The sequence below is a fragment of the Cricetulus griseus genome (assembly GCF_003668045.3).
Source record: "Cricetulus griseus strain 17A/GY chromosome 1 unlocalized genomic scaffold, alternate assembly CriGri-PICRH-1.0 chr1_0, whole genome shotgun sequence".
NCBI classification, from domain to species: domain Eukaryota; kingdom Metazoa; phylum Chordata; class Mammalia; order Rodentia; family Cricetidae; genus Cricetulus; species Cricetulus griseus.
In genome coordinates this window covers 23207249-23235205 of record NW_023276806.1, presented here as the reverse complement: position 1 = coordinate 23235205, position 27957 = coordinate 23207249, and the positions used below count along the sequence as shown (strand labels likewise).

Genomic DNA, 27957 nt, shown 5'->3' with positions numbered 1-27957 from the left:
TAATTTAAATTTAAAAAATGGAAAAAAGTTTTCGTAGGTTAAAAAATCACCATGAACAATAAAGTATAGTATAGTCATATAATTATACTGAATAATGTGAACTGTTGTTCAGAGTAAATGCTAGTGTCCTGATACTGGTCAAGGTAACCTGATGCCCATTTCATTTGACTTTTAAATAGATAGTGAAAAAAGACAAAAACATTTCAAGCTTTCTTTAACACCATTATATCCCTCTAGAAGTTAGTTATAAACATGGAGTAAAAATTAGTAAGAATGATGACTTTGAGGAAAGAATAAAGCTTTGTCTTCAGAGTGTATCAGATAAGAAAGAAGAAAGAAGAGAAGAAAGAAGGAGAGGAAGAAATAGATGAGGAGGAGAAAAGGAGGAGGAGGAAAAAGAGGAGGAAGAGCAGGGAAGAGAAAGGTAGCAAGAGGAGGAGGGGTAGAAAAGGAAAGGGAGGGTAGCAAGAGGAGGAAGGGAAGAGGAGGAGGGTAGGAAGAGGAGGAGGGGAAAGGGAAGAGGGTAGGAAGGCAGATGGAATTTCTAGTCAGCAACAATTCTTGTACTTTTGGGCTCAGAACATGAAAAGTAAAAAAGTAAAAAAAAAAAAAAAAAAAAAAAAGAGCAAGGGAGAAGCTAACGTGCAAACAGGCATGGCAGAGGGGCTTAAAAGAAAGGAAGCTATAATACTCAGCATTATAGACATAACTTGTTCTAATGAAGAATATAAACGCTAAGTTCAGGGAAGGCTGGGAGGCCTGAGGTATTACTAGTCATGACTGTGGAAGAGTTTTTGTTTTTGTTTCATTTCTGGAAAATTTCAGGGCATGATGTTGGAACCTACAAAGGAGTTTCTGTCTTGCGAAAGTTGAAGGTGCTTGTTTTTCTCTGAAGGACAGAGCCAACCCCATATAGTCTCTGCAGTTTTCAGCAATTGGATCCCCCAAATGTCTGCAGTAAAACACAGATGTCATTTTATGTATCTGAAAGCTAAATATGTGTGATGTCAAATAACAACTTGTGTTTCAATAAGGATGCCTAGAAGATATTTTCCCTCCCTATTCCTCTTTCATACTTGTTTCTAAAGTCATTGTAAGACATTTAACAATTTTAAAATGATGTAATAAAAAAACAAATGCAACTCAGAGGCTTAGGCAATAACCAGGTAAACTGTTAACATATACAGCTTATGTTTGGCCATAATGAAAGACCTTTCTTCCAATTCTTTCTCTTTTTTCTGACTCTATGCATGTACATTGTGTGCATGTGTATGAAATCAGAGGACAACTGGCTGGAGTCAGTTCTCTCTTTTCACCATGTGGGTTCTAGATAGCAAACTCAGGTCACCAGGTTTGGTGGCAAGTGGCTTTACCCACTGAGCCACCCCTACCACCAGGCACACGTACTATGCTCCTTACTTACTTTAAATATGATATTTTTAAAAGATAGAATCTCACTGTGTAATCCCAGCTGGCCTGGATCACACTCAGTAGACTAGACTGGCCGTGAACTCAAATTGATGTGCCTGCCTCTGTCTTCCTCGAGCTAGGATTAAATGGCATATGTCACCTACCTGGCTTAGATTGGAAATTTTTTAAGCCAGCAGTAAAAATGTAGAGAAAGCAAGTTATTCCTCTTTAAATATTTAAAATATTTGAGGAATTAAAATAATGCACATTGTTTGGTACTTACTTTTACCTAGGTCATTAGTTGAATAGGGTTACAACTGGGACTCTATGAGGAGGGAAACTAGATTGTGCACCCATTTTGACCTATTAAATGTCTGTTTTAATTTTGTGAAAACGGCTCCAATTTCATACCCTTTGCATCCATCTGCCCCTGGTTTTCTCATTGTGGATTCCTCTAACCACATTATTTCCCCACAGATGTGGCAGTATCTCACACAGGAAGCCATGCCTTCTAATTTTTCCAGTTCTCAAATTGCTTCATCATTAATGTGTCTCCCAAACCAGATGAGAAGGCTTCTCAATGTAAATTTTATCTCTTTGGTTTCTCTATTTGTTTGGGACAGGGTTTCATCATGTAGTTCCCTTCCCCTGGAACCTCTCATGTAACCCAGACTGACCTCTTACCTCACCCTACCATTAGCTGGCATTAACAGCCTGTACCATGATACCCAGCAAGAACTCATTTTTAAACAGATAAACACAAGACTATTGAACAATTATCTATGAATTAAAATAACACTTCTGACAGCCTAGATAAGACTACACCTATATTTCCTCTTTTAATTCTCAAAACAACTTCCAAATGTGTTTCTATTTCTCTAGATGTTTCTTTTTGGTAACAACTGAAAGAGATCATTGGTGACCACAGGGAAGGTAAGTGAGAAAGCAGGAGTTGGGTCTGAGATGTCCTGCATCTGGAGGCCTCGAAGCTGGGCAGTGCTTCTTCAAGGATGTGCAGTAGAAAGTGACCTAACCAGAACCTCCCGGTGCTCTAGAGAAAGCAGTCTTTGCCAGGTACCAGAGTAGAATCAGGGGTTTGCTTAGTAGGAAAAATTCAGATTGCAGTTGCAGAAAAGGCTGTAAATCCTCAGGATTTAGAGGGGGGAGACTTAGGCAGCCATGCTTCATAAAAGCTGTGGCTAAGCACTGAGCAAGTGTCGAGTGGGGGGTACACGTTGTTTCTAATCTTTAAGCTTTGCTGTTTTCACATTAAAAATAATGCCAATTAAAATTTTTTACAAAGTATTGAAAAAATAATTTAGGCTTTAATGAATATTCATAAGGAAGGCAGACATAAAAAAAAACTTTTAAAAAGCATTAGCTTTAGAATGAAACAGAGGAGGGGGGTCCCCTTTCTGGCATTGTTGAACCATATCTAGTTAAATATAAATTGAAAGACCCGTTCTAAATTGACTTTCCATTCATTGTGTATTATGTGTACTCTGCTTTAGTACTGGCTTTTAAACCTTGCCATCTGCCACTGAAGGACTAATAAGCTACTTAATGGTGAGCACACACTCCGATGACAGGATGTATAGATGTGGTCATTACAAGTCATGTCTTCATGGGTGTCAAAACACATTAACCTCTTCATACTTATTGCTGCACGGCCCCAGTGAGGGGGACACAAGGTGGCTCGTGAGTGATGACTGGTTGACCTTCTGTTAGTTACTGCTTGTGTGACCTTGGGAAGCAGTATTGTTTTGTTTTGTTTATTTGTTTGTTTGTTTTCTCAGAAAGGTAACAGAAGAGGTAACTGAGACCCCTGTACCACATTAAGCTAAAGTCGACTCTACACTGTGAAAGCCACCTCACCACTTAATAAACAAGACATAAAGTAAAGGAGCCTGCGAGGCCCTCCTCCTGGGAGACCGGGAATCTCTGCCTTGAACTGGGTACCCACTAATGAGCTACCAGCCACCAAGGATACCTCCAAACTCATTGTTTCATGGGACCTGGTTAATTTAATATCCAGGGGTCACAAAATAAAGCCAATAGATGTGAGCGTGAAAGTGAGAGTTACGGGGAGGGGGTGGGATAGAGAGGGGTGTAGGGATGCGGAGGGTGAGACTGCTCTGTATGCGTTGTGAACACTTACAAAACTGTGTAAAGACAAACTTGACGAGCGAAAGGGAAACAGGGTTTCTTAGAAGGCTCCATGGGCAAATGGAGTGGGATTGGGTCAACGCGAGAAGGCTACGCAATGCTGGGAACTTTCACATCCACAATAAGTCACTGAAGCAGCTGCTAAATACTTTACTGAGAAGCAACAAATGGACGAGAGAGAAACTAGACACAGAGGAGCAAGAATACTCAGCAGGACACAAAAGTATCCTCGTATCGGCATGTTGCTCACAATAATCACTGTCTCCATCACTAACTTGAGTGTCAGTGAAACAAAAGGCATCTTCCAGCATATTCTATCTAACTAAAATTACTAATGTGGTCACTTGCTCAGAGTCTAAAAGAGTGATGACTTCTGTGCATTTGCTTGCAGAGGCTGCTTTGCCCCAGACCTCAAGCTGTACAGTACTGAAGATGTCAGTGTCCAGCCTTAAAACGGCACGGTGACCCTGCATCACTGGCTCTAACTCATCTCAGGTCATCTTCTGCTATTCTAATCCATTTCCCATTGTAACTGAAAAGCAACTGTTCACATTTATTAAAAGTGTATAATACCCTAAAGCAACTGAAGCCAATAATCATACTACCTAAAAAAGGCTAGGAGCAAATTTAATTCTGCTTGGTACATTAAAAGAATTTCAGGCTATATTTTCTTGCTACATGTCTCATTGGGAACATTTCCTATAATATTGATATTCCAGTAAAATTTCTTCGCCAAAGCTAACAGCTTTTAGTGCTTATTATAGGACTCACAAATGCATCTGAAAATAAAACCAAAAGGAACCCAAAGCAACCACCTTAACATTCATTTGAAAGTGCACACTCACTGACATGTTCAACCGAAGTGACTCCTTTTCCTCAGTTAGGAGTTCACGGCTCCAGGGAGGTGGTTTTATACAGATTGACATGAGGCAGGTGAATGGACAAGGGGGTGTTACAAAAGAGGCTTTTTCCTCCATGTAAATACATGCTGGATGAGATATAGCTTCAAGGCTATGTGTAAAATGATTTTAGAAAGGACCAGACACTGCCGGGAGTGCTCAGGAAAGTTCTAGCTCTGAAGAAGCGGCACGGGCAGGTGTTGGAAGCTGCTGGAAATGGAAGTGTACCCCCACCCTCTGGGTTTCAGACTCCTCCAGCCAGGCACCCACTTGAGGGAGGAGTCCAGGGGTGGGGAAAACAGAGAAGCCTGGTTTAAAGATGCCCTGATCTTGGTGGCCCCGGAATAAACCGTACTGGTAGCCCTTAGCTTCAGCAGGGCCCCAGGGTCATCTTGAACCCTCCAACCCACAGCCCTGGCAAACGCAAGGCCACCCACCTGGAGGCGCTGGGCCAGCAGTGAGCAGGTCCTGGCTGCTGCCCCTAGTGCCGGTAGCCACAGGAAACATTGCTGGCGGCTGGAGCCAGAGGCTTGAGAACTGCCGTAGTGGCTCCCTGCTCGCAACTTCCCCTGCAGACTTTGAGCTCTTCTGGTTCGTGGCACTGCAGTTTGCTTCCCACCCTGGGGACTGTGGCCCTAGGTTTCCGGAAATGCAGCCCCAGGGCTCAGGCCACAAGGCCAGGGCTAGGCTTTGCTGGGGGGAAGTGAAACTGCTTAGGGCTTGCTCTTGCATAGGTTCCAGAGAGCTGTCTTAAGTTCTCATCATATGGCCTCTTCCAGACTATCTTTAGACTCAGGTGACCTGCAGCTCGCCCATGGCCTTTCTTCTCCTATTCTGGGTTTCCCTGCTATGCTCCCCCTTCCTCCTGGAACAAAAGGAGACCAAAAGTAGATTTCTAGGAAGGGAATTGCTTGACTCAGGAATAGATACAGATATAGAAACAGAAGCTCTCTTCTACAGTGTTTCTGGAATACCATGATTATCAAGTATCACAGAAAATCATTAACTTTTCCCCATGCTGGATAAAACTCATTAAGTAAAATGTCAGGAAGTTTTGGAAAGCATTAGAAACATTTATGTCTTGCACTATGATTTTTTTCTATTTCATAATTTTACGTTAGGTTTCCAAGTTTGGAACAATAAAGCCAATGATATAATCCAGTGAAATGGAATAGTATATTGACAAGTGAGTTAGTTACTGTCTATGAAGGATTGCTTACCCAGAAACTTCAGCAATGTTGAGCTTGAGTTGAAGGGGACGCAACTTTTCCATCAACATTTTCAGAAATATTGTTCTTAGAAAAAAATAAGTATTTGTAGGGGAGCAAGCAAGCACGGGGTATACTAAGAGAAAGTTGAATATAGATTTAAGCAATGGTGTTGGGAGGAGGTAGAGAAAAGCAAAGGACAGTTGTATGGAAGACAGTGTGGGCATCTCATAAGAGAGTCACCACAAAAGTTTTCCTAAATGAGTTCACTGGGAAGATGATCTTCACTGGTACACTGGCTACTATGTGTATTTCTAACAGGGACTTGAACAACCAACTTGAAACTCTAGCTTTTCCTTCACAACTAAGTGTCCGGTTCTTCAAATGCAAGCGTATATGTATGTGTAATGTAATGCAGAACTTACTGGTTTAATCAAATCTAAGTCTTATCTCTGTGGCTGCTAATGATGGCTCTGATTTTGGTTGTTGATGATGACATCATCATTTAAAAATATCCCATATGCTAATCACTATGTGAAAGTTCAACAATGTTAATGGCACTTGATCCCAAAACAATAATGCTTTAACCCTAGTAAACAAATGAAGAATTTGGGTTTTAAAACTTTTAAAGGGCAGAGCTGGAATGAAATTCAGTCCAAAGCCTGCTACTTCTTCTCCTTCCTTTCTTAGACTATCATGGAAGGCCATTTATAAAGACTTATAGATACCATATGATATAATATAGTGCACTGGGATATGGCACTCTCTTTATTCCCACCATTGTGCACACAGTGGAACACTTGCATCTTTCTGCCCATGTAATGAAGTTCAGCTCTTTTTGCTAACTTTGTTAGGAAGGATATTTTCCCTAGTCCTTTCTATTCTCTTTAAAATCTGCATCACCTTTGCATAGCCACACAGTTTTGGGACTTGCTGTTTTTACCTGTCGCTCCAGGAATGACCCATTTAGTCAAGCTTTTCTCCTAACTGCACACACACTGTAACTCTCCAAGAGCAGAGATCATGGCCTGTCATATATGTTCCCTCTCATCCATGAGAATAAATTCTAAATCCTCTATTAGAAATCATTGATAGTAGCAAATCTCATATCTACTATGTCATTTACTTCTTAACCATACTTAGTTAAATTGATAAATTAGACTGGCAAAAAATTAACAATACTAACTAGTATTCACATGGAAGAATTATAATAATATAGTAACAGTTACATAATCATTTTCTCCCTTTTCTTGAAATTTTCCTCTTGATATTTTCTATACCATGATTGACAGTGGACAATTGAGCCCAGAGAGAAACACTGTAGCTAGGGAGGACCAGTGTATTGTAAACCTGTTCATGTTTTCAGTCCACCTCCCATAGAGACATGGCCCCCCTCAAAAAACTGTCTGTACTTAAAAATAACATTGAGTACATTCACAATTCATCCTACTTTTGACACTGTTTTGTTATGATAAATCTGTCCGCCAAAAGCTGCCCGAGCCACACAGCTAAGTGTGCGCTTTATGCCAGCCGCCTGCCCGAGTTAGGCTCAAATGAATACACAGAAACTTGTATTAAGTTCAGAGCTGCTTGGCCAATGACTAGGATTCCTCATCTGTTAGCTCAGTCTTAATTATCATAAATCTACATATTTTATAAGACTTATCTTATCGGATGCCTTATTGGCGTCCCTCCTTGTCGGTGGATCACATTGTGCTGCTGCAGGAGCAAGTGGAAAAGGGACCCTTCCTGTGTCTCCTTCTCTTAAATATGAGTCTCCTTGCTATGTCACTTCCTGCCTGGATCACCACTTCTCTACTACATTTCCCAGAATCCTTTTTGACTCCCAGTCCCGTCTAACTTGCTGTCTCATTGGCCTAACAGTATTTTATTTAGCAATCAATAAGATAAACGTACACAGTACATTCCCCATCACTGTTTTATTGAAGCTACACACGTCTCCTCCAACACAGGCTCGCCTGAGTGCGTGCCTGCTCGAGTGTTTGGGCACACACACACACACACACACACACACACACACACACACGTGTGTGTGTGTGTGTGTGTGTGTGTGTGTGTGTGTCCATGCATGTTCTAAGTCTCACCATTATTCTAACTTTGCCTTCCCATTTGCAAAAACAGAGTAAGTTTAGTAAGTACAGAGTAAGAAAGCTTTCACTCCTTCTGGTCTTATTTCTGAGTAGTCAAACTTGGTACCCCCCTCCCCAACACTGTCTCCTTAAAGAGAGACAAGTGCCTGAAAGGTTGGCTTATCACTTGGGTCACATGTATTCTCAGGGAAGAGGCACTTAGTAACTCTCACAGCAAGAGACCTTTTCAGTTAGAATGCCACCAGCAGTGTGTAATCGCAAGTTTCTGATTTTTACCTCTCCTGCAGAATGACAAAAGTGCTGGCCACAGTTGGTTCCTTGTTTCTCAATACATCAAACGCTTGGATCCATTGACTTCTTCCCTTGCAGCAAATTCTTTCTTCTAGCAGCAAATTGAAGGCCTCAGTATCATCGCCCCATCTCTGGAGATTACAAGGGCCTCACACTGACACGGTGTTACAGTGATTGGATGGCTGGAGCTGTTCAGTGTAGCCCTGTGGCAGTCGCCATGGCTCATTCCCTGTGCCTTTACAGAATGGATGCTTTTGCTCATGCTGTTGGGTTTATTTCTACTTGTGGATTTCATGCACTTAAAACAGCCCCAGTTCCTTCTTAAAGCAACATCTTGTTGTAAAAGGGAAATCATTTACATCTTCCTGGCTGTGAATTAATTGTAGAACTTTCTTTTTCATGAATGTGTCTGCCTTTTTTTTTTAACCTTAAATTAGATTATTCATCTGGTCATCATTGTCCTTCTTATTTTCTAGGTCAAAACTAGATGGTCAGGAAGTATTGGGAAAGTGAAGGAATTTTCCAACACACACACACACACACACACACACACACACACACACACACACACACACACGGGCTGGGTCTAAGCCTTCCATAAATCAGACTTTCTCATGAATTTATGAAAATATACTTCAGGTAAACTTCCTTTACTTTGTTTTCATTTCTCAGTGTCAAGTACATTTTAATAAAAGTCACCTCCTTTGCCCCCTCTCCCTTTGAAAAGTATATTGTCTGACAAGGAAATGCCAATGGGTTTCTTGCTATTGGAATATATTAGCTTCAGTCCTTTATAAGACCAATAATCAGAACACTGTTTTCATTATTTACAAATTAATTTTAAAAGAATTCATCCTATGGATGAGGCATTGTACTAGGTCCTGGGAACACAGGAATGAAAAGATACATCTGTTACTTGCAAAAAAGTTTCCTTCTATGCACTCTAAGATTTTGTAGAGAATTTTATAGAAAAAATTATTAAATGATTATATGGTGTTATCTTGCATGTAATAGGATCACCAAAGGAGATTGTATTATAAATGATCAAGAGTAAACAAATACTGAAATTGAGATAGAATAAGGAGAAGTGGCTGGGCAAGAGCCTCAACAGGAAGCAAAGGGAAGATAAGGTGCTTTAGGCAGTGGTGTAATCAACTATGATTATGTGTGTGCTGGGGGGGAGGACTTCCTAGAACTGTGACCCTGACCCTTAACGTGAACCAAGAAAAGGAAGAGAGCAATGCTTGATGTGTGGGTCCACCCTGTTCTATACTACTGTTTGGCTTTCCCATCAAGATGCCCAAGGAAGTGCACCAGCTCAAGTCCTGTATCACCAATACTCTATTCAAACAAGGAAAATTTTCCTCAGGAGTTGATCTCTAATGCTTCTGATGATTGGGACAAGATTAGCTATGAGAACCTAACAGACTCTTCCAAGTTAGACACTTGTGAAGAGCACATGGTGACTTAGGTACACACAGACATTGGCATGGTCAAAGCTGACTTCATAAATAAATTGAGAACCACTGTCTGGTACAAAAATGTATATGGAGGTTCTCCAGGTTGGTGAAGACATCTCCATGATTGTACATTTTGGTGTTGGATTCTATTCAGCCTACCTAGAGGCAGAGAAAGTGGTTGTGGTCACAAAGCACAATGAAGATGAGTAGTAAGCCTGGAAGTCTTCTGCTGGTGTATCCTGGATTGTTTGTGCAGACTACAATGAGCTCATTGGCTGGGGTACCAAAGTGATCCTACACCTCAAAGAAGACCAGACAGAATCTTTAGGGAGTGGGTCAAGGAAGTAGTAAAGAATCACTCACAGTTCATAGGCTTTCTCATTACCCTCTATTTGGAGAAGGAACGAGAGAATGAGAACAGAGATGGTGAGCCAGAGAAAGACAATGGTGAGAAAGAGGAGGAAGCTAAGGGTGACAAGAAGCCTAAGACTGAAGATGTGGGATCAGATAAAGAAGATGACAGTGGCAAAATAAAGAATAAAATGAAGATGATTAAGGATAAATACATTGATCAGGAAGAGTTGAATAAGAAGAATAAGCCATTGCTAACAAAAATCCTGTTCACATCACTCAAGAGGAATATGGGGAATTCTATAAGAGCCTCACCAATGATTGGGAAGACCATTTGGCAGTCAAGCACTTCTCTGTAGAAGGTCAGGTGGAGTTCAGAGCATTGCTCTTTATTCCTTGGCAAGCTCCCTTTTACCTTTTAGAGACCATGAAGAACAACATCAAACTGTATGTCCATCATGTGTTCATTCATCATGGGCAGCTGTGATGAGCTGATACCTGAGCACCTCAACTTTATCCATGACATGGTTGACTTCAAGGATTTGTCCCTGAACATCTCCCAAGAAGTTCTCCAGCAGAGCAAGATCCTGAAAGCCATCTACAAAAGCACTGTGAAGAAGTGCCTTGAGCTCTTCTCTGAGCTGGCTGAAGACAAAGAGAACTACAAGACATTTTATGAGGCATTGTCCAAGAATTTAAAGCTTTGGTCCTGAACAAGGAAGAGCTCATGTACCCCAGACTGATAGCTGGGAAACCAGCATAGGACTGATCCAGAACCCCTGAACATGGGTGTCAGCTAGGAGGTCTGGGCAATCTGTGGGGCCTCTGGTCGTGAATCAGTATTCACCCCAGTACACAAATGGACTTTGGGAGCCCATTCCACATAGAGGGATACTCTCTCAGTCTAGACACATGGGGAAGGGCCTAGACCCTGCTCCAAATGATGTGACAGACTTTGAAGATCCCCCATGGAAGGCCTTAACCTCCCTGGGGAGCAGAAAGGGGGTGGCATAGGGGGTCTGTGGGAGTCAGGGAAGGAGGGGAGGGAGAGGGAACTGGGATTGACATGTAAAACAAACTTGTTTCTAATTTAAATAAAAAAGGAGAAAAAAGAATGTAAAGCTTTGAATCCATGAAGACCATGAACTGTTAGTGCCTCTCTGAGCTCCTCTGCTATCACCCCCTCTCAGTCTGAAGATGAGATGACCTCCCTATCAGAGTATATGTCTCAAGTGAAAGAGACACAGAAATCCATCTACTGTATCACCAGTGAGAGCAAAGAGCAGGTAGGTGGTCAATGCTGCCTTTGTAGAGTATGTGCAGAAGCAGGGCTTTGAGGTGGTGTATATGACTGAGCCTACTGACTAGTACTGTGTGCAGTAACTCAGGGTGTTTTATAGAAAGAGCCTGGTCTTGGTGACTTGTAAACATAAGTGGAGCTTTTCTTTCGTCCCTGCTTCCACCTCCCAAATAATCACACAAAAGCTTGTATTAATTACAGAAAGTTTGGCCTATAGTTCAGGATTATTAAGAACTAGCTCTTACAACTTAAATTAACTCATTTTTTATTAATCTACATTTTGCCTTGTAGCTGTATGGCTTTACCTGTTCTCTAGCACATCTTGCTTTCCTGGAGGCTGGTTCACACCTCTCTCTGACTCTGCCCTTCTCCTCTCTGTATTTTCAGATTGGTTTTCCCAAATGGCCTTATCCTGACTTGCTGTAGGACAAACAAGTTCCTTTATTAACTAATGAGAGGAATATATGTTCACAGCATACTGAAAGATTATCCAACAGCAGTGACTAAGGAGGACATGGAGATATAGAGTATGAGGAAGAGAATGGAATGGAGAGAGCAAGGCAAAGTTTGAGAATCTCTGCAAACTCATGAAAGACTTCTTGTGTAAGAAGCGTGAGAAGGTGACAATCTCCAGTAGTTCGTCATCACCCTGTGTAAATATAACATGCACCTATGGCTGGACAGTCAACATGGATTGGATCATGAAGTCCCAGGTACTTCAAGACAACTCTACAAATGGGCTACATGATGGCCAAAAAGCACCTAGAGATCAATCCTGACAATCCCATTGTGTAGCCCCTGTATCAGATGGCTAAAGCAGACAAAAATAAAAAAGCTGTCAGGGACCTGGTGGTGCTGCTGTTTGAAACTGCCCTGCTCTTCTCTGGTCTCACTTGAGGATCCCCAAATCAACTACAACCACACCTGCCACCTGATCAATCTAGGCCTGAGTATTGATGAAGATGGGATGACAGTAGAGGAGCCCAGTGCTTTTGTTCCCCATGCCCTTCCACCACAACTGAGGGTGATAAGGATGCCTCTGGCATGGAATAAATAAGAGAACCCCTAGAAAGCCCCTGCCTTCTGCATAGTTTCCCCATGGCTCCTGCAGCAGCTTTGACTGGTCCTAACCTACCTGGATCTGCTCATGTCTAGAGAATCCCTTCTGTTCTCTTCTCATGCCTTCAGGCAGGAAAATCTCCTCCCACAGAATAGCAGGGATAGATATTCTGTATTGTGGTTTTTGTTGTTTATTTTATTTTGCTCTGAGATTAAAAGTATCCAAAATAGAAAAGAGAGAAGGAAGGAAGAGAGCATACAAGAGAATATATTCAGCATCTACCACACAGTACAATAGGATGCTAAGTAACCTGTTAACTATTTAGGGAAGAAAATACAGGCTTTGCTTTGAGGTTAAGTCCAGGCTATGTGACTTATCTTAGTTATTTTAGTCAAGAAGAGCCACTCATTCTAAGAAGAAACAGCATGTGGTCCCATGAATACTTCTCTAAAGAGCTACAAACAAGGAGGCATGTGGCAAAAGTAAAATTTTAATTGTAAAAATTGTCATTAAGCTTTTGAAATTCCATTTTCCAAAAGCAAATAGCAGAAGTGTTTGGAGCATAAAGCTAATGGTAACAACATAGCATCTCCTGTAGTCCTTATGATTGTTTCTTTGCTAAGTCTTACACATTCACTGTCATAAGAGGAACCAAGTGTGTGACACCAATTCATGGTTTCGAAGATGACAGTTCATGGTTTTGAAGAGGGCACTCATGAAGGGCCCACACTGCCCTAGTGAACCATCTGTGAGATTACAGGATAGAGGGCTCTTTATTCCTCAGTTTTTATTTGGCATAAGGTTTGCTATGTAGTTTTGGAGGGTCAAAGTCCAACTAGCACAGGTCCAGCTATGGCCAGGGCACACCTTGCTGAATGTCATTAAGAACAATCACACTGTGGTGGAATTTACATGGAAAAAAAAAGAGATTATATGCCAAGACAGACAGAACAAGAGACCCGGGAGAGACCAGGAAAATGTCACCAGTGCATTAGTAGGAAATGGCCCAGTGACCTAAGAACCTGGCAACAGGCCCTTCAAAGATCCTGCCTCTTGATATCCCCACACTGGAGAACAAACTGCCAACACATTATGCCCAGGGCTTACACTCAAACATAGCAAGCTCTCAATTTCTTAGGTTCTACATTCTGTTGCAAACCTAAAGTAGAGTTCATGGGCCCTGAGTCCTTGAGAAATATTGAGAAACTCAGGCCATCATTAGTGAAACAAATATTGTTTTTGAAGTTCTCTTAAAGAAAAGAGAATACATCACATAAGGCCAATTTCTTAATGGGTCTAAGCCAAACACATAGGAAAAAGAAAAGTTTAAATTGTATTGAAGACTAAATAAGGGTTTAAGTCATACATGTGTGTGCCTCCTACATGGTAGCTTGAATAGACATACAAACTTGAGTCTGGGAAATGATGGTAAAAGAGTGAAGACAGAGTAAATACAAGATAGAGCAGAAAGGAAGGGTAGGATGAATTTGATGTCTGGAAGTGTGAGTAGGAGGCACTTCAAAAACTGTGTTTCTTGGTATTTAAATCTGTGGGTGCCAATGAAAATAGTTCATATGAATTTTGGTACATTTCTTTACTACTGACAAATTTTTGGGAAAGATTAAAAGCAATATTGGCAAGCAATAACAAACCTCCTGAGACTGAATCAGGAGGATTGAGAGCTGAAGTTCAGTCTGTCCTAAAACCCTTTCTTTAAAAACAAAAGTAAGGAGACACTCTCCAGCATGAAACACAATACCAGTTAAAGAAGATAGTCTTACAGGCTGGGCATTGCATGATTCCATTTGCATGAAATGTCCTCTCTGGGCAAATTTTTAAAGACAAAAAGCAGATGAGTGATTATCAAGGGCTGTGAATTAAAGGATGCATGGAGAGCAATCTGTGAGTGAAGATTTCTTTGGGGAGAGGGTAATGGAAATTTCATCAAGTAGAGAAAAATGATGATTGTAAAACCCTAAGCATATATTAATATCCATTTCAGAATTAATTTTATGATATGTAAACTATGTCTTAGTAAAACTCTTACAAAAACCACAGGCAATCAAAATGCAGAGTCGTGGAGCTCCAGTCCCAAATAATACAGCTAAAGACCACTTCCACACCTAAGGCCCTGGGATCATTGTGAAGGAGGAGAATGAAAAGATTCTATGAGCCAAAGAAGAGGGATTTAGCTGTGATATCATCTCTTAGAATATCAGAACCTACAGTTGTGAAATTTCACCAACATGGTTGCCTAAACCTGAGCTAAACTGCTAAACCAAAACAGCAGCCATAGACATACTAATATGAAAGCCTGCGCACTGGGGTGGTGGTGGGGGTTGGAGGGTAGGGGGTGTCACAAGGCTTTAACCCTAAGAAAGGAACTACAGGCAACCAAGGAATGCTGAGAGCAGGAGGAATGGTCTTCCCTGGAAAGAGCACACTGTTCAGTCTTGAAAGCGTATACATGTGAGTAATGCTATACAGACTGAGCAGGACATATTTTTGTATTTAGAAATGCATATGAGCAACAATAATCAACGAAAAAAATAAGCCATGAATTTGAAAGAGAGCAAGGAGTATATAGGACAGTTAGGGGAGAGGAAAACAGAAGGAAACAATGTAATTATATCACACTTTCAAAAATAATTTTAAAAGCTTGATACAGAAAGGCATTCAGTGACCTAGGCTGACTATAGAACCAATCTTTTCATCTGGGGAAGTGAAGTACACAGATTTGTCTTATTAGTTATTATTGGACCAAAAATTCAAAGCTCAACATGGGAAGAAAAATTTTAAACACAATGTGATTGCTATTCTTAGAAAGAGAGAAGAGGTCTGGGTTGATTAAAAATGGATGCCAGAGGTTAGGGAGATGGCTCAGTAGCAAAAGTATTTGCCAAACGATATGAGGACCCAAATCCCCAGAAGCCCAAATCCGTTAGCCTGACTGCTGTTCTGTAATTCCAGCCTCAGAAAGAAGAGGCAGGATTCCAGAGCAAGGTACCTAATGAGATTAGACATACTGTTGGGCTCTGGGTTTGGTTGAGACTGCCTCGGTAACTAAGGTAGATAGGGCATGAAGATGATTCCGACACCAACCTCCTGCTTTACCAAATGAAACTCACATACGCTTGTGCACACACACACACATAAAGTTTCACACACCCAAAATAAAAGGAAAAAGAATTAAAATTAATACAAAATCAATGATGGGGGAGCCAGTGATGCTTGCCACCAAGCCTAATGACCTCAGTGTGATCTGCAAGTATCACATGACAGAAGTAGAGTGCCAGCTCCAATTTGTCCTCTTTTATATTTACTTTAACACAGCACATGAACTCAGAACAAACATACACAGAAACATAGACATAAAAATGTAATTAAAGATTAAAATTTAAGTGTCATATATAAGATACAGCTAGAAAAACCAAGACCAGATTAGGGAGACTGGCTGAAATAGTACAAGCTGTGGTGCCACACTGTGAGTTGCTTCCTGCAACTGACTAAATCCTAGCAAGCACAGACACTGATTAGAGACAACTCATAGACGTTTCTCTACAGGAATTGCTCTGGTCAAAAGCAGTATGGAGGAGGTTCAGGGTCCCAAAGATCACAGGTAAGCACTAAATGAACCAGGGATGTTAAACACGCTGGTTGACTCCTCAAAGGAAGAGGCATATAACCTGTTTTCCACACAAAGGCTGGGAGCAGATGTGGCTTATAGCTTGATGGCCTTTGCACTATCTGTGTTGCCAAGACCATACCAGATTCTCCCCTAGACCCTCATCATGAGCTTGTTTTTTTCAGTCTATAGAACTCATCTTTATGGAAAATGCCAGGTGCACATTACAAAGAGCTCTGGATAAAGTCACATTTTAAGCTTTGTTGTACATATGGCATTGAATTAATTATCACTGTGTAATTTTTTTCACCAAATTGTATGATGCTTAAATGTGCTCTACTACTCAAGATCAGCCTCTCTAAGTTTGAACCAACAGCAGCTATAAGTCATGCTGAATAGACTTTTTTCCTCTCTTGGAACAAAATTCTGCAGGTCATGATGGTTACAGTGACCCATGCACAGCTGCCTAATTCTTCACTCATCTATCCTGCAAGGTAACTCACATCCAAGGACTGTAAATGTCAGGGCACATTTGTCTAAGTGAGATACATGTGACAGGCCATGTGGTTCAAGAACCCTACCAAAAAGTTGCCCAAGTCCTCTGCTTCCCATACCTCTTTGTTCATTTTACTTAATCATTCTTCCCTCAACCTCACATTTATTATATCTGAGGACATTTCTCAACAAACCCCCATGAAGAAAAGTTCAGAATCTGTTTCACAGAGAACTTACAGTGTTTGGTCCCAGCAGTGTTCCTAGAAGGTACCCTCTAATAATATCAAGATGGATGCCATTGCAGTTAGCTGGACCCCCAGACATCATCCATGGCATTAATAGCTCTTGGTGGGTAGGTTCAGTTGAGTGGATTGTTTTCCTCCATCATGAATTGGAATTGTGTATCGGTGGAAAGGAATAGACTGATGGCCAAAGGAGATTAATAGTCAGTATAATACCAGTGTATAAAGAAAAAGGAATAACTGGCAGTGTATACAGAATGAATAGTTTTTAATTTCTCATAGATGGAAGTCAGAGAAGGTTAAATACAAGGGCTATACCTTCAACTATTCTCGATTCTCATTCAGTCTTCAACCCATTCACAAAGCATGTTCAAAGCCCAGCCATGAGAACTTGAAAACTAAGCTTGTATTGGATCCCCAAAGCTAGGACGGTAATCTCTATACTCTAGATGTGGGTGCATGAAAAATTTTAGTCTCTAGATTCTTCCAAACTCTCTGTGATCACTTCTTATTAAATGCTAGAACTTTCCTTCCCTCTTGCTTGACATCAAAGCATAAACTTATACCTTACACAAAAATACATAATTTTCCTCCTAATGTCCAATCCCTCCTAGGCTCTATTGGCCAGTCAATGACAGTCAGCTCTCCCAAAGGAAATAGTTCCATAAATCAGAGAAGCAGAAAAACCTAGTCAGCATTTGCCCATAAGCTCTGAAAAAGCATCAAGTGGGAATATGTTCTGAAGGAAATAGCTCAAATTAAGAGAAACAAAAAGTTGGACAACAGACAATTTGTCCAAGCAGTCACTTTCCAATGGCTTTTCCCAACTGGAGATGAAGACAGGCGTAACATATTGGGTAGGAGGTACTAACCTGGAGCCTAGAAAAGTTGATGTTCCTTTTTATACAAAGCAGTACTGTTACAGTGACTTGGAGGTTAATAAGATAGAAATTTGAGCCAGGTGTTGCCTGCGCATGGCTTTAATCCCAGCACTTGGGAGGCAGAGGCAGACAGATCTCAGTGATTTCGAGGCCAGCCTGGTCTCCAGAGAGAGTGCCAGAATAGGCTCCAAAGCTACACAGAGAAACCTGTCTCAAAAAACAGAAAAGAAGAAGAAGAAGAAGAAGAAGAAGAAGAAGAAGAAGAAGAAGAAGAAGAAGAAGAAGAAGAAAGAAAGAAAGAAAGAAAGAAAGAAAGAAAGAAAGAAAGAAATTTGAGATGAGCTTGGATAAGATACATGGTAGAAGATGGAAATTATGAGGCAAGTGTGTTTTAGGGCAGGCTGCATCATTTAAAGATAACTTCAAAAGGTTTGTAGATGTTGCATTAAGGAAAGGAAACACAGAATCTTTCTTTTGTATTAATTTGAGCAAGAATGATCCCAAATTCGAATTTTCTATTTCTCTCCCTCTATCTTTAGTCTCTCTGTCGTCTGTGGTCACTAGCCTGTCTGTACTTTCTGTTGTTAAATTTGAATCTGTGCCCTATTAGTTATGCCTGTCCCTCTGCCCATCCATAACAAAGGGCTGAGCTCAACACAGAAAACATAGCATGGGAAAGAATGAGAGATTCTTACAAAGAACTTCAATAGAGTTTTACAAGGAAAGAAATTTTGCTGATCCCAAATGGCCCACAGTTAGAACTCAGTACTGAAGAAAGACATTAGCAGCAGAGAGATATTAGCAATATATATCCATGTTTGCAACATTTATGGTAGATATTTTTAAAGTTTACTTCCAACACGTTGGCTGCTTTCAGGAAAAGATTGCCATAGCACATACACATACATATATAATTCTGTGTCAGGAGCATGAGCGAGAACATAACTTAAGGTTAAAGTTATGCATTGGCTTAGGTTGTAAGAAGCACATGCGAAATCCACATCATGTAAAGTTGGTTACATTGGTTTCTTAAAGGCAGGTTTATCTTCAACAGGCTGAGTACACAGTAAATGTCTTAGGATTAGTATTGCTATGATGAAACACTAAGACGTAAAACAATTTGGGAACAAAAAGGTTCATTTGACTTACAATTTTGTGTCATAGTCTATTACTGAATGAAGTAAGGACAGGAACTCAAGCAAGGAAGGTTTCCAGAGGCAGGAGCTGATGCAGAGGCCATAGAGGAAGGCTTCTTCCTCGCTTGCTCAGCCCTCTCTCTCATAGAGCACTGGAGTACCAGACCAGGAACAGCATAATCTACAATGGGCTAAGCCCTTCCACATTAATCACTGATGAATCAAATGCTCTGTTGGCCTGCCTATAGCCTGATCTTATTGAGGCATTTTTCTTAGCCGAGGTTCCCTCTCTCACATGGCTATAGCTTGTGTCAAGATGACATAAAACTAGTCACCACAGTAGTATAGCAGATTAAGTGGTAGTCTTAAATGATCTCAAGGCATACTATTAGATGCAGTGAGACCTACCAAGTTAAATCTCTTTGAATAGAAAAGACATTTTAAAAAATATATTACTTCAGGAAGTCCAGATGCCCTGCTTATCAGTGTGATAATGCATATAATAGTGAGAGGACAATCAGAATTCAGAAGCTTAGGCAATCTACAAGCCAGGACTTCTCATAACAGGGATCCCAGACATCAACGTGAGTGCGATCCCAAAGTAATCAACCCAAACTTAAAACAAAAGAAACAAAATGGGGATAGTTGCAACTAGCACCAAGGTTGACAGGGTAGCAAAGGAGGCCTCATGTTGAGGTAGCTCTGGAGAACTGCAACTGAACACACACACAGTCCTTGACACAAGAGAGCTAGACAGCTGCCAGAGGGACAGTTCAAGCTGCAGATGCTCCGCCTGTACACTCCATGTATGCTCTGTGATGCTCCGTGGAAATCACATTTGAATTTGAGCTATTTTCAAGGTCTGGATCCACCAAACGTCAGAAGATTCATAGCAGAAAGAAGCAGCTCTTTCACATGAGGTGTTCATGGACAGGATTCCTTTAGACCTTTACCCAAATTGTCCTGTAGCCATTTACATAGGGCTGTATACTGAAATGCTTGGAAATTTTGTTGAGTTCACATTACAGATTTCCTTTGATATGACAGTAGACTTTCTTTTATATGTCAGAAGAAGAAGAACTCAAAATACCAATCGTGCTGGATTTCAGAACTACTATGAACACAGGATGATGCCCCTCACAGATGTGTGTAGTCAAATGAACTTGCTCATATATATGTTGTAAGCTGGGTTGTAGAAGAATGTAGGGGAAAGGTGACTTTTAGACCACAGTGCTTTAGATCAAGGAAAATTCGTGTTTTTTCCTCTATTTTTTAAATTTGAATTAGACACAAGATTGTTTTACATGTCAATCCAAGTTCCCTCTCCATCCCCTCCTCCCATGCTCCCCCAACTAACACCCTACCTATTTCATACCCCCAGGGAGGGTGAGGCCTTCCATGGGGGGGTCTTCAGAGTCTGTCATATCCTTTGGAATAGGGCCAAGTCCCACTCTCATGAGTCTTGGCTCAGGGAGTATCCCTTCATGTGGGATGGGCTCCCAAAGTCCACACCTATGCTAGGGATAAGTACTGATCAACTACAAGAGGCCCCATAGATTTCCAAGGTCTCCTCAATGAAACCCATGTTCCTGGGGTCTAGATCAGTCCCATGCTGGTATCTCAGCTATCAGTCTGGGGACCAAGAGCTCCCCGTTGTTCAGGTCAGCTGTTTCTGTGGGTTTCACCAGCCTGGTCTGGACCCCTTTGCTCATCAGTCCTCCTTCTCTGCAACTGGATTCCAGTTCAGTTCAGTGATTAGTTGTGGGTGTCTGCTTCTACATCCACAAGCTGCTGGATGAAGGCTATTGAATGGCATATAATTTAGTCATCAATCTCATTATCAGGGGAGGTCATTTAAGGTGGCCTCTCCTCTGTTTCTTAGATTGTTAGCTGGTGTCATCTTTGTAGATCTCCAGACATTTCCCTAGTGCCTGATTTCTCTTTAAGCCTATAATGTCTCCCTGTATAACGGTATGTCTCATCTTGCTTTCCTCTATTCTTCCCCCGATTCAACCTTTCTGCTCCCTCATGTTCTCCTCACCCCTCCTCTTCTCCCCTTCTCATTTTCCTAGCTCCCTCTCCCCTCCTCCCATGCTCCCAATTTTCTCAGGAGATCTTGTCTCTTTCCTCTTCCCCGGGGGACCATGTATGTCTCTCTTAGAGTCCTCCTTGATTCCTAGCTTCTCTAGCAGTGTGGATTGTAGGCTGGTAATTCTTTGCTCTATGTCTAAAATCCATATATGAGTACATACCATGTTTCTTTTTGTGACTGGGTTACCTTGCTCAGAATGGTTTCTTCTAGTTCCATCAATTTGCCTGCGAATTCCTTGAAAATTCATGTTAGACTAAGTTTAACCACTGGGACATATAGAAGCCCCACACAAAGCAGAGTTTGACAAAGACTTTAGACATTAAGGTTTTTCTCTTGTAATTCTCCTGTGGAACCTGAACTTACTGCTATCTACAGAAGTACAGCCATCTGGACAGGCCATGGGAATTAAGAGACTCCTTACATTTCCATTTATTCACTGCATCCCAGCTAAAGAATGGAGCACGCCCATACAGTCATTTTTAGTTTTAAAGAAATAGATACCACGTGAAACAGAAGAGACACTCAACCAGGCATAGCTCTGACAAACCTGTCTGGGAGCTAGGGAGATGGTTCTGCTGTAAACTGCTGGCAATGCAAGTAGGAGGATCTGAGTCTATAGCTCCAGCACCCATGGAAAATCTGGGCACTGTAGCACATGTTTGCAGTCTCAGTCCTGGGCAGGATGGAGACTGGATCCCTGGAGATCATTGACTTAGCAGCCTACTTCAGCTTCAATGAAAGAGACCTTGTCTTCCAATAAATAAAAATAAAAAAATGTGGTGAGCAATTGAAGAAAATACCTGATGTAAACATCTGGCCTCTGCACATATATGGACACACACATGAATGCATGAATGTACATTCCTATACACACACACACACACACACACACACACACACACACACACACACACACGTGGAGCACATTCCTACTGCACGAAGAGAGAAACAGCACCACATCAGTCCTAGTTTGGTTTCTGTCAATATGACAAAAACTGACCAAAATCAACTTGGGGAAGAAAGAGTTAATTGACAAACGCATCATCAAGAGAATCCAGGACAGGAGCTCCAGTCAGGAAAATGAGGCAGGAACTAAAGCAGGGATCACAGGGAATGCTGCTCACCAGATCATTTCCAGGCTCTCACTACTTACCATCTTATATAGCCTAGGTCCACCTGCCTGTATTGCTCACATTGGTTGGACATCAATTAGCAATTACACAAACATCCAATAGATGTACCACAGCCCAATCTGATAGACACAATCCCTCAAATTCCTCAACCATTTTCTTTTCCTGGATGTCTCTAGGCTTGTGTCAACTTCTTCTCATAGTTTAATGAGATCATCTGAAAGGAGTTCAGAACCCTCCGTCCTCACATACAGACTTGGGATCATTTCCCCCCACCTGTGTGTGTGTGTGTGTGTGTGTGTGTGTGTGTGTGTGTGTGTGTGTGTGTATTTATACATGTGCATGCAAAGGTTGATGTTGGGTATCTTCTTCTAGTCCTCTTCATCTTACTTTTTGATTCAGGGTCTTTCACTCAATCTGTTGCTCCCCAATTCAAACTTCTTGTCTAGTGGGATACAGGGATTTTTCTGTATCTGCCTCCCCAGTGCTAGCACATTCCAGGCACATACTAAAATACCTAGCTTTCTACATGGCTGCCAGTAATACAATTCAGGCCCCCATCTTTGAGTGGTAAGCGCTTTACAGAAATAGATGGCTCCTAGTCTGCAGGGTCATTTTATTATGCAACAGATGTTTGGATAATCAAGATGTAATTGGTTACTGACAGACTAGAGAAGTTAGACTGGTCTCTAATTTACAAGTCTAATTTAAAATGCAACAAAGGCCTGCAGGGGGCAGGGAGACAAATTGGAAAAGTTCTTGTAGACAAGAATATCACAGACATCATTTATTAGATCCTAAAGTGAAATGATTTTTGTGTAAATGTTCTTAATACAGGTTATATAAGAATAAAAAATTAATTAGAAAGATATTCCAGTGATTAAAAGCACAGACCGCTCTTGCAGAGGACCTGGATTCAGTTTCCAAATCTGCATGGCTCAACACCATCCATCATTCCAGTCCCAGGGGATTCTAAACCCTCTTCTGACCTCCACAGGCACCCAGCACCATGAGGTATATGAACACACATTCAAGGAAACACTCACACATGTAAACAAAACTAAATTAGCCTTAAAAAGTCATTAGTAAAAGGGTACGATTTACTTGAATAAAGTGGGATAATGGAGAATGCAACGTAAACCTGGTATACTAGGTAAAACAGCCATGAATAACAATAAAAAGAAAGTATAAAAAGGAATCATTTATTTTTATAGTTTAGATATTTAACACACATAGGCATACATAAATATATAAAAATCAAAAGCTATAATTTCAGGTAGAGACAAAGGTTTTTTTTAAATATCTTATAGAGGTTTTACTGTCAAATAAATAAAGGAACCCATTTTAGGCTCTTAAGTAGGGAGAGCTTAGCTGTTTTGGTTTTTGTTTTGGTTTTTTGTGGCCTCACACTTTAGTGTTAAATATTCTCATTAGTAACCTCAGTATTATTGATACTCACAGAATCGGGCATGTTAGCTGAGACAAACTCCTCCTTGTTCAACTAGGAATTAGTCTGGAGCACTTGCCAAGGTGTTTTATGAGTCTGGTTGTTCTAGCTTGAATCGGCTACAGTATTAACCATAGCTGCTCTAGTTAAGTGTGCCACAGACAGCAGAGTATGGACACCTATCCAGAGTATGAGAACACACAATAGAATATTGCCATATTTGTGTTGTCTCCTGAGGTGTTAGGTCTTCAGGACACCCAGACCTAGCAAGGCAGGCCCTAGTCACCAAGGGTGAAGCCCCTAAAACCCCCAAACGTATTTACAATTTCCTTTTGTGAAGAGAAGCATTTTGTAGTCAAACTGCTCCACAAATGAACATGTGGCCAAGGGGAGCTCATGATACCCTGATAAGAGGCCAGCAGTCAATCACTACTAGTCTTGCTATAGAGACTTTGTTGGTATTCATATAGAGATAGGTATGCGTAAAAACATAGCAGTGTTAGTCTTCATGAAGTTTTAGCAGGATTTGAAGGGATTTTGTGCATTGTTGTTGTATAATGCTTGGGGTGCATAGCAGTTGCCTTGGTTAGTTTTTCTCAAATTGACACAAACTAGAGTCACTTGACAAGAGGGAATCTCAACTGGCCTTTGGACAAGTCTATAAGGGCATTTTCTTGATTAATAGTTGATGTGGGAGGATTCAGCCCATTGTGGGTACTACCATTACTGAGCAAGGGGTTCTGAGTAGTATAAGAAAGCCGACAGAGCAAACCAAAGGGAACAAGCCACTAAGCAGAATTCCTCCATGTTTCTGCTTCAGTTTCTGCCTCTAAATCTTACTTCAATTTCCCTCAGTGATGAAGTCATACTTGATAGTGTATGATGGATGAATCAACACTTTCCTCTCCAAATCATATTTGATCATGGTGTTAATCACAGCAACAGAAAGTAAATCTGGACAGTGGTCCTTGGATTTTGATTCATCGCAGATCATGGGGGCATTGGTGGCAAGGAGATTCTGATAAGGTTGACTGATGGTCACACCAGGACAATGTGAATCTTGGCCCACACCATTTGTATCTCAAGAAACAAAACCAAAATGTCATCAGATAGCTACCCTGGGCTCCTACCCTGATAATGTTAACTGTTGCAGTGTCTCATTGTATGTTCTGTTTAGGTGCTGAAGAAAAATGGTACACACACACACACACACACACACACACACACACACACACACACACTGGGGGTGGTCAATGAATCATCTACCGGAGTCTCCTGAATTCTTTGTCTACTGGTAGAGGTTTCCTAGATGTTCTGTACTTTCTGGATGTTTGCCCTTGTGTGAAAATGATGGTTTAACTGGGTTCCCACTTACTTCATGTGCACAACTGCCTATTACATCATGACTATGCAGCCCCATTGAGTGGTTAACATGACTAATAACCCTGATGGGACCTATAACTGCTCTCACAGTTTCTGTCTCTCCAGCATCTCTGGTGAAGAATGCCTTTATCTCTGTGCTTGGTCCTTTCTTATCATGTGGAGACACTGTTGAGAGGTCCTTTCCAGAAGCATAAATTCTAGATTAACTATGATTGACTGTCCTGAAGAGTAGACAAAAAAATCATAGGTTTCCTTTTGGCTTCAGAGGAAATAAAGGGAAAAATGAGAATAGTGAATGTGGGGTAATAGGGTTTATACATGTGTAGGACTGGATATTCCATCACTGACACTCAAACATAAATAATTTGTTGACTCCATTCTTTTCTGCTGAGTGTTTGGAGTGCTCTACAGTAGTTCCCATTGAAGTTCTTTCAGCTGCCATTATATGTTTTTCCTATCAGACTGAGGGGAATGTGATTTGCTATGTTTACTGACTGATGTAGGATTCTGCCTATTGTTGAGTGGACTTCACAATGAAAGGTATTCCTAGTTCTGTTTAAATAATATCTAGATGATCCAATATACAGAAACAAAGCTTCTCACTGGACAAGAGAGTGGCTCTGGAGTGTACATGTGTTCTGTACAGACCAGAGAATGATCTATGATAGCCAGGCTTTCAATTTTGAGTGAATGAGTTTGTCAAATATATAGCAAGCAAAAGTCAAAGAACAAATAGTAAAGTAAGTACCAGGTGGTAAATAGAAATAACAGGTGGCAAAATATCATCATCCAACAGAAATACTTGAATGACCTAATCAAGAGAGCAAGCAAAAGATGACATCATCAAGTCATGGGTCTATAAACACCCAGTAGAAATAACTATAAGCCCCTCTGGGGCAGCCAGCAGGGTTTCCTGATTTAGAGTGTTACATGGAGCAGAACATTTCCTCGGGTGAGGTTTTCAAATAAAAGAACAAGTAAGAATATTAAAAATATGATCCAAAGGGGCACTTAAACTTATCCAACAGAAATCACTGGGGAATCCCCACTGAAAGTGTCATACTAGAGTTCCCATCAAGAGTATTGGGCAAGTGAGCTTTCACCTTCATGTTCCTGTTTTTATATTATGGAATAGACAATAGTAACCTTGGTTAAAAACAGTTTATATTTAGCTGTTTGTGATCAAACAGTATTGTAAATCTCAGGCTGCTTTATGGTTCTTCTCTCTTCTGGTTACAGAACCAGGGCACAGCTTGTCATTGGCAATGGGTTTGGAGGACTGTAGAAATGCACACCTGGAGTCTGGAGCAAGACGCCTTCATTGCTCCTCGAATCTGCTTTCACAAAGCTTAAACAGTACACAAGAATCAACCAATATAATGGACTTGCAATGCCAGAGACCAAGATTCCAGACTAAATCTTTAGCATGCATCTGCCACTATGAAATGCCATTTAAATTCCTGACCATATGATATCAGTTGTGTGTGATATTTTCCAGCTGTACATTAGAGCTAAGCCACAAAAGTGTGACTCAGTTCACCTTGTTTTCTTCCTTTCATTATGTGTTGTGTGTTACAGTATCTTTGGCTTCTACCTCTTCTAGAAGGTCATGGTCATGTACCCAGTCTTGCATATGAAACATGAGCTTCTGGATCATATCACATAAATCCATCAGATTATTATGATAATTATTACTCTGGTACCAGTTGTGTTGTCTTGTTCTTTTCAACATTCTGTTCGGTAATGATCTTTGTTATGCCTATCTAACATAAGTTATAAAGATTACAACTTATCATCAAAAATTCCCAAATATTCCCAAAGACCCCATCCCCATATACAGAGCATACTATAAATTCCATTTATTTTCTGCCACTGCTTTGATAAAAACAAATATCCAGACTTTTGGATATAGAAACCATTAATCAGTAGATTCTGTTGTCTTTCAGTTTGGTCAACCTGGCATCGACCTTCCAAGTATATTTCCTCAAAACAGACTTGTTAATAAAGTATTGATAAGCCCCACAGCCCCTGAAGCATTTACTTGGGAACTCTATGGGGTTCAGACATTAGTCTGGGAAACAGAATGAATCCCTGCGGTACTATACATATTTTATCTCAAATATAATTTCTGATTGATGATTGAGTCTTTTGCCTATTTTACCTCTTACATTGGTACCAGTTGAATTCATAAGGGACAGGTAAAGTTACAGTGACAAAGTAGATTCAGAGATGGTACATGCACTCTCAGCATCCAGTAGAAGTCTGAGTAAGGTTGGCCAAATCAGAATACCGACATGCCACATGGAGACCTTTCTAGAATAGATCCTAATCGGTAATTTAGTGCTGTTACCATTTTCCCTTCAATAGGCTCCAAGCAGTATGGATGAGCTTTACTGACAACTGCAATTTAAAGTGTCTGAGGGCTCCCAGCGTCAGACATAGTGCATATGATTTAAACTGGATTTTCAAACGTAGACTTTGATGAAGAACTCTGACTCTAGACCTTTTTTTTTTTTTTTTTTTTTTTTTTTTTTTTTTTTTTTTTTTTTTTTTTGTACAGGGCTAATCTCAGTAAACCCTGGAAGAAACCGAGGACTGAAGAAGTAAAGGAAATTATCATTAAAGATGTGTTACTACTTGGCAGGCACCTGGGGTTTGCTCGCTCCCTCTGGACTGTTCTGTGAGAGTGCAGAAAAAGTATTAGATCATCTTTCACAAGGGCTAGAAGAGCAGGTAAGCTTATCCAGCACCCATTTGGGAGCATTGACTGGGGACTAGTTTCCCAGCACAGCTGGCAGCTGCCCTTTGCCAACAGATGAGAAAAACAGCCTTAGGGCCAAGAGTAACATGTGCTTGCTGTGGAGGTAGGTGCAGGTAAACAAGAAGGGCACAACAGATGTGGTCAGGGCAACAGCGGCATCATTATATGGATGTCATGGCAGATGTGTGTAAGCTGGAGAAATTTCTTGATTTATGGGTGTAGGCATCAAGTGAGATCACCAACTGCTCTCTTAAAATTGCAAATTTAATAGTACAGCTTTTACAAAAATAAGACATTTGACTGTTTTTAGACTAGAGAAGAAAAGGAAATAAAGAAGGAATGTGGAATTTTCACCCTTGTTAATGGTCCAACAGCAGTGTAACCTACATTCATAAAAATATTATATAAACTTACAGTACTATATAAATACTCTAATTTTCACAAGAATCAAAATAGAAATTGACTGTAGAATGACAGCCTGAAGAAAAACAGTACTTTTGAATATCTGG

At 40.8% G+C, this 27957-nt stretch overlaps 1 protein-coding gene and 1 pseudogene across 7 annotated transcripts in view; one reads left to right on the top strand and one right to left on the bottom strand.

Moving 5' to 3' along the window:
- Bank1 (B cell scaffold protein with ankyrin repeats 1) overlaps positions 1–27957 on the bottom strand; it is a 286273-nt gene that overhangs the window by 236157 nt on the left and 22159 nt on the right. For 2 of the 7 annotated variants that reach the window (XM_027395778.2, XM_027395777.2), the window contains exons 1-2: positions 5696–5745; positions 4913–5340 (exon numbers count right to left, since the gene is read on the bottom strand). In XM_027395778.2, coding sequence (XP_027251579.1) covers positions 4913–5207 — 295 coding nt within the window. In that variant the 5' untranslated portion in view covers positions 5208–5340; positions 5696–5745. Of the gene's footprint in view, positions 1–4912; positions 5341–5695; positions 7153–8070; positions 8217–16613; positions 16799–27957 lie in introns of those variants that run through there. The other 5 variants (XM_027395774.2, XR_003481292.2, XM_027395775.2 and 2 more) reach the window with 5 other exon arrangements.
- Positions 9382–12249, top strand: LOC100762168 (annotated as a pseudogene).